This window comes from Limulus polyphemus, unplaced genomic scaffold (genome assembly GCF_000517525.1).
Source record: "Limulus polyphemus unplaced genomic scaffold, Limulus_polyphemus-2.1.2 Scaffold146, whole genome shotgun sequence".
Lineage (NCBI taxonomy): Eukaryota > Metazoa > Arthropoda > Merostomata > Xiphosura > Limulidae > Limulus > Limulus polyphemus.
This window is the reverse complement of record NW_013665756.1, coordinates 588,747-596,500: the sequence shown is the minus strand read 5'-3', so window position 1 is coordinate 596,500 and position 7,754 is coordinate 588,747. Positions and strand designations below refer to the sequence as shown.

The following is a 7,754-nucleotide window of genomic DNA, read 5'->3' as shown; positions in this document are numbered from 1 at the left end:
TACGAAACAGAATACGTAACTTAACCCGGAACTCTCCTTCTATTCTACCGGTCCCCGCATGTCTTTCCTCCTACCGAGGTCTTATATAAACTAAAAAAGGAGGGCGTCTTGAACTAACTCGGTCTTTCCCGATAATTCATGATTATTCGAGAAATTCATCACGTGTTACCAGCGTCACGTGACTTTCGCTGTGGTAACAGTTTATTTTACATCAAAGACAGGATAAAGGTTTTGTTTGCGTAAATATTTCCACCAGGATATTTGACACTGACAATTCAATATCATAACAATTACACACTGAATATACTAATTGTCTAAAATATCTTAGGGAACACCAATCACCATGTTGGCATCCCTCTTTTCAAAAAACAATTTCACATGTATATGTTACAAACTTCACAATTGTCTTTGTTAAGATTAAAAATACACGAGTAATGTGATTAGATTTAATTATATTACAATCCCAGTAATTAATTTTGCTACAACTAAAAATAATAAAGGAATGACTTCATTTATCCATAGAGTTTCTATTAAAAGTTCACAAAACATTGAAACTAACTCGTAGACCCATATGATCTCGAACTTGTGTCAAAAATGATTATGCGGTTACACCCATACACTTACGCTATGAGGAAAGATGATGATCTCATTGTCTCAATAGAAAGAAGAGGCTGCCACTATCTTAGGGATCGTCTCATATTATTCTTTAACCAATTAGTTTACTAATATGGAAAAATACTTAAAACAGAAAAAAAATATCATTTTCTATAATTATTCACTTTAAGTTTAAATCATACCATACAAATAAACTCCCAAAACTTTGCAGCTATCATTCTATGTCATTGAAAGCCACTAAATAGACAGAAAATTCAAAGTTCTATTTGAGTTCAGTAACATTTCTGTCAGACTTTGACACTGCTCTTTTCATAGGTGGTCGTCACGTGGTCAATGATGCATAACAATTGAAGGGTTCGTCTAATACCTGCTTTATATACTTGTTTTATCACCACAATACCGAAAATTAGTTGAAAATCATAATCTTAGAAGAACCTTTAGTTATAAATCAAGTAATTGGATTTTGAAACTGTTACCGTGACATAAACTGTCTCTCATTTACACTTTATCAAATGTATAACAATCATCAGTTACAAATCATAGTTCAGTGATTTTCTTATATGAAACTCGCTTCTCATCATAGACTAATATACTATCTTTAGTATGTGTATATAAAATCTCAGACACACATACTGAAAAATTTGTTAACAAAACTTCATAATACACAATGATACTATTTACGAAAAACTTCTTAGTTTATAAATAAATGTCAAGCTTAGCATTTTATGGTTGAATTACACACCACGCATATTAGTTTCTAACAAATCTCTACTTGATATAGAAAACTTATGATTCATCATAACCCGATGTAAAATAGTTATTATATGTATGTAAAATCACATATTTAACAAGCATATAAAAACATTTGTGAACAAAACTTCAAGATATATTAATATGCTATTTAAGAAAATTTCTTAGTTTATAAAATACTGACATACACCTCAATGTATTAATACCTGCCGTATATACTTGTTCTAGCAGATTATCTAGCAGGTTGAAAATCACGAGAATCGTCCTTTTCCTTGACTTCACACTTTACTGACAACCAAAGTGGAAGGAAAGGGTTGTCACGTGGCTTTTCTACCGCAATCTGTGAAGATCATCTCCACTGAGAACAGGTGGTAAGTTTAGCTATAACCATTACTTTAAAAACTACATATCTGGTTCACAAACTTCTCTTAAAATCTCGGATACATCTGTGTAAATACCTTCTATTATAAATTTGTTTCTATCATCGATATAGACAGAAATTACTATTAATGGTTGGAGACGGCTTGAATGGGTAATGAAGAAAAACTTTAATATAAGTTTAACATAACAGCAAATGTACAACGTTTCGTCAAGGTTTTGTCATCATCAGGTACAAGTCCTAAGAAATTACTATTGTTTTGGTATTAGATGTTATCTAATGTTTATAAATGTTTATAGAAAAAAAATTCAATTTTTCAGAATATAGTCCCACGAGCACCAGTTGTACTCTACCGTGAAATCTGTAGAGAAGTGTTAATAAAAAAACTGTTAACTCATCATCAAACCTGCTAATAGAAACACTGATGCAGTTACAGCAAGATTTGTTGACAAAGAGCATAACTATCACCGAACTTGTCAATGACGAATATTGTCACATTTATGGGAAGAGTTGTCAACATAGAGCATAACCATCATCGAACTTGTCAATGACGAATATTGTCACATTTATGTGAAGAGTTGTCAACATAGAGCATAATCATCATCGAACTTGTCAATGACGAATATTGTCACATTTATGGGAAGAGTTGTCAACATAGAGCATAACCATCATCGAACTTGTCAATGACGAATATTGTCACATTTGTGGGAAGAGTTGTCAACATAGAGCATAACCATCATCCAATCTACCAAAGAAAACATTGCTACATTTGTGGAAATAGTTGTCTACAAAGAACATAATAATTGTCCAACCTACCAAAAGAAAACATTGCTACATCTGTGGAAATAGTTGTCTGGAAAGAACACAACCATTATCCATCATACCAACAGTAAAATTTAGTTGTCAATAAGCGGTTTAACCACATTCCAACCAATAAATTGTAGATATTGTAACAGTAATAGAAAAAGCTGGCACTAAAGGTTATTATCATAATCCAACCTACTAACATTCGACATTGTTACTTGTGTAGAAAAACTAATTAATCCACAAACAGCTAAACCGTCTTTCGTTTTGGTGATGATAACATTCCGTCTATAGAAATGAAATAAAGCACAATTCTTCTATGAAAGCATACAAGTTTCTAAAAGCATGAAATATAGAACAAGGCATCTCAGTCATATTGGAAAATTAAGATAACAAACTGATTTTTAAACCAGCTGAACTCAAATTCTGCTGAAATAATAGAATAAGTCATATCATCAGTTAAAGGGAAAGATAATTAAAACTGGCGTGAACTTAACTGTCCGTACTTAAACCCATGACAGAGTTAGGTAGTAAGCATGAATACGTTTGTTGTGTGTCTACTCCTTACTTGTGATCTCATTAAAGCACAAAACTTTACCGTTGGTAAAGTAAACACACCTATTCAAATTATTATCATGAATAATGAGCTCAAAGAGAATGACTCTTACAGTTCCGAGTTTCGCAACTGTTCCAAAGTTACGTTCAGAAAAGAAGAATTTCACTTTCTGAATAACAACACTATTTCCATTCCAATCTACAAGAAGGTCTATAATGACTCATGGTACAGGATAGAAGGAGAAGACGTGGTAGTCTGTCAATTATATTTTCCCACGTTTGTATCTTATATGGCTTATATAACATTTGTTGGCTTAGGAATTTCTATATTTTGTCTTATTCTTCATTTGATTCTTTTGTTATATATTCCATATTTCCGAAATACCGCAGGAAGGAACCTTGCTTCTCTTGTGTTGTCCTTGTTGGTTGCCTTCAGTGCTTTTCTTGTCGGAGAAAGTGATTTCATTTCACCTTCTGATTGCAACAGAGTCGCAGTTGTGACGTATTACTTCTTTCTTGCCTCTCTCTTCTGGATGAATGTTCTAGCCCTTGATGTATTCAGAACCATCAGACTTGGCGCTACAGAATTCCGTGTGGTTAGAGAAAAACAATGGCAAAGGTTCTTGGTCTACTCACTCTATGCTTGGGTAAGTCCTCTGGCGATAGTTATATTTGCTGTAGTAGTTGATCAAAATGAAAACTTCCCAGAAGAATTTAGACCAGGGTTTGGCTTATTCTCTAATTGTTGGTTCAGTCACAGAAGTGCAATTTTTGTATTTTTTGCTGTTCCCATGTTGATCACCATGGTTGCCAACGTTGTGTTCTTCCTAACTAGTGCATACTGGATCAAGACCGTAGGAAGCACGATAAGCGCTCTGCAAGGGAAAACACCTCGGAGAAACTGTGTTGTGTACTCCAGGCTAGCTGTCATATTGGGATTTACGTGGATAGTTGGACTTATCGCTAGTTACTCAGACATAAACTGGCTGAAGTGTATGTTTGTAATTCTGAATTCAGCTCAAGGTCTGTTTATCCTTCTCGCATTTTCCCGCACAACGAATGTAAGCGCTTTTCTTCGAGTTAAGGCTTTTGCTGCAACCAGAAGGTTCAGGAACACCAACCACCAATCTCCTCCAGACCTACTGTTACATGCCTCACGAGCATCCAGAAATACAGTAATAGAACTCTTAGAGAATACTCAACAATCCTCAACAGCTTCCCAAAATAGGGAAATAAATACCTTGTAGTCAGTAGACAAACACAACACGGAATTAAATACCTTGTAATCAGTGGACAAACAAAACACGGAAATAAATACTTTGTAGTCAGGGATCAAACAAAACACGGAATTAAACACCTTGTAGTCAGAGGTCAAACAAAGCACGGAATTAAGTACCTTGTAGTCAATGAACAAACAAAGCACGGAATTAAATACCTTGTAGTAAGCGGCCAAACATAACATGGAATTAAGTACCTTGTAGTCAGAGGTAAAAAAAGCACGGAATTAAATACTTTGTATTCTGTTTGTTTGAAGTTAAGCACAAAGCTACACCATGGGCTATCTGTGCTCTGCCCACCACGGGTATCGAAGCCCGGTTTCTAGCTTTGAAAGTCCGCAGTCATACCGCTGTGTCACTGGGGGCACTTTGTAGTCAACGGTTTGATTTGATTTGTCTGAAGTTAAGCACAAAGCCACACAATGGGCTATCTGTGCTCTACCCACCACGGGTATCGAAACCCGGTTTCTAGCGTTGTACATACCGCTGTGCCACTGAAGGGGGGGGGCGTAGTCAACGGCCACACAAAACACGGAATTAAATCTTATAGTCAACAGTCAAACAAAGCGCGGAATTAAATACCTTGTAGTGAGCAATGAAATAAAGGGTGTAGAAGTAAATACCTTGTAATAATACTTTATTTTTTAAGTTCATAAATCTTCTGTATGTAAATGAGAATATATATATATGTTCGCGACTCATAAAGAGATAAATGTCAATTTTTTTATTTGTGCTTCCTGAGTTTAATTATCGTTTAAAAGGTAGTCTCTTTTGTTAACAACTTTACTCTAAAACTTTCCATTGACACTGGAAATACAAAGGAGTAGTACGTTATATTAAAGCGATTTAGGAGCCTAACCACGTCGTTAAAATCCATGTCGCTACATCCGGTCGTACTCTACCTGACGACCGTGCATTTTGATAATAGTCTAGCAGCATAGTTTCCACTGCAAAAGACTCTGTCGTAAGGGTTTGATGTCAAAAACATACCACTCATCTTTGCGTGCTTTCCACACTTCACCTAAGTAACCTGTATTGCTTTTCCAGACGGAAATTTTTGTGGTTTATGTTTGGTACTGCTGCTATGCCAGGGACACGCGGGCGGCTTTTGCCACTGATTTTTGTGTCCGTAGATTCCCACCTGTTACAAGAGACTACACTTTGTTTACCACAGCTGGGGTGCGATTTGTTGCGGTTCTCTTTCTGGATATCTAGTGTTCACAAGTTAATCAATATTCCTTTTATTTAGTGTTTCTTAATGGCATTAAGTACATGGGTTATCCCCGTTTTGGAAATTCTAAATCCTCGATTTGAACATACCTTCATTTCTGAGTGTATGAATATTTTGTGTTCGAAAGGTCAGATACACACCCTTCGCTACCAATATTTGGTAGCATCAAACAATGTAGTTGTAATACAATCTGTTCCACTGCCACTTTTCATCGACTGTGGGTGGCACTGGCTTGGTGATTTATGTATACAAAACATTTTTTAATATAACGTACTCAACACTGTATTTTTAAAACTTAAATTTTGACAAAACAAGTTTTTGATTTCTTTGTGTCGTCAGGTCGGCTTGATTACAACATTGTTTAGAAGAATTAATTATAGCACTAATTTGTACGATGTTCACAACATAGTATGAAACGTTGTTTAAAATAGTCGTTTATGAGGTTAACTTGTACGTTGTTTACAACATTATTGAAACGTTGTTTAAAACAGTCGCTTAGAACATTAACTTATAAAGTGTTTATAACATTGTTGAAACGTGGTTTAAAATAGTCCATTAGAACACTAACTTGTACATTGTCTCAACAAAGTATTAAACGTGGTGTAAAATAGTCCATTAGAACACTAACTTGTACAGTGTTTCAACAAAGTATTAAACGTGGTTTAAAATAGTCCATTAGAACACTAACTTGTACAGTGTTTCAACAAAGTATTAAACGTGGTTTAAAATAGTCCATTAGAACACTAACTTGTACATTGTCTCAACAAATTATTAAACGTGGTTTAAAATAGTCCTTTAGAACAAAACTTGTACAGTGTGTACAAAATAGGTCCCCCAGTGGGACAGTGGTAAGTCTTCGGACTTACAACGCTTAACTAATCATTTTTTGTTCATTAATCCTACAAAAACAAACTTATTATATGTAATCTGTAATTATTTTTGCTATACCAACATAAACACATCGTGGAATCTTTGCCCTCATAGGATGTGATTGCGAGTGTAATAATAAGTGTAAAATCCATTAGTTACAACTCACAAGAAACAGTTTTTAATTATTTAAGTCATTATAAACCTCCCCTCTTATAAATAATTCTCTTTCTCGAGCTTAACACAAACCGAACTTCTTGGACACCATTTGACCTATCAGTTTGACCCGGAATTTGATCCCTAATCAATAAGGAAACCCTGGATACTGTCAGAAAGTCAGATTTAACCACTAAAATAAAACTGCCTTCTTGGAGTGATATGACATTTTTGTTTCGTAAAGAGCATATATCTTTACACACACTTAAGAAAATATTGTTTTCCTGTAATATAGAGATTTGTAATTTTATGTTACATCCGTTGTCAATAGTACAAATTCAGAAACTTGTCTTGTCTTCTTAGATTACTACACGTGAACTGATCCAATTTGAGATTTAAAGAATATCTGCCAATGATACTTGTTGCGACTGACCACTTTGTGCTTTGGCAATGTGTTGTTTTTTGAATAACGCTTATATGAAATGTCAGAATGACCACAAATAGTGAATTCTCAGATATCCAACGATTTCTCGAATCAAGGAGAAACTAATTTTGCCAAATAATTTTTTACTGTCCTTACTTCTCTTCAATTAACAAAAATGGTTACTTTTTACTAATATAATATGGTCTATAACTATAAAAATAATAGTAATTTTTGGCAAGAAAATGGATTAGTGAAAAACAGTTTTCCTCTATATATTTGCAAGAAACCAATCAGGGGAAGAAGATGAAATGTGAAACCAATCAAAACGTTATGAAGGCAAAAAAAAGTTCGTTTGTTTTTTTCTCAGGAAATTTGTTAAATAGCTGTCATAAAAGTCAGCTGTGTATTTCTGAGGTTTAGTCCACAATCCTTCAATTGATATCAGCATTTTGTGTAATTTTAAGTACTTACAGTTGAAATCAGTTTTTAGTGAATAGTCAGTTTACCAGCACTGTTAGTTTCTTAGGATCTTGTTGCTATATTATCAGTATATTACATGCGGTTTTCTTTATAATTGTTTCATTTACTTCACGTAGCATCTTCTTCACTCGATTCTTCCATTTTAAAGTGATGTATCTATATATATAAAAAAGGAAGTTTGTTTATTTGTTTGCTATAGGAAACCAAACGGTTGAA

The 7,754-nt window shown here is 34.3% G+C and overlaps 1 protein-coding gene across 2 annotated transcripts in view; it reads left to right on the top strand.

Annotated features, from left to right (window-relative positions):
• Positions 1 to 7,754, top strand: part of LOC106475375 (G-protein coupled receptor Mth2-like) — a 12,581-nt gene extending 4,827 nt beyond the window's left edge. Inside the window, exons 2-3 of one of the 2 annotated variants that reach the window (XM_013936060.2) lie at positions 1,597 to 1,736; positions 2,065 to 7,754. In XM_013936060.2, the coding sequence (XP_013791514.1) occupies positions 3,085 to 4,350 (1,266 nt within the window). In that variant the 5' untranslated portion in view covers positions 1,597 to 1,736; positions 2,065 to 3,084 and the 3' untranslated portion in view covers positions 4,351 to 7,754. The remainder of the gene's footprint in view (positions 1 to 1,596; positions 1,737 to 2,064) is intronic. The other variant, XM_013936068.2, reaches the window with a different exon arrangement.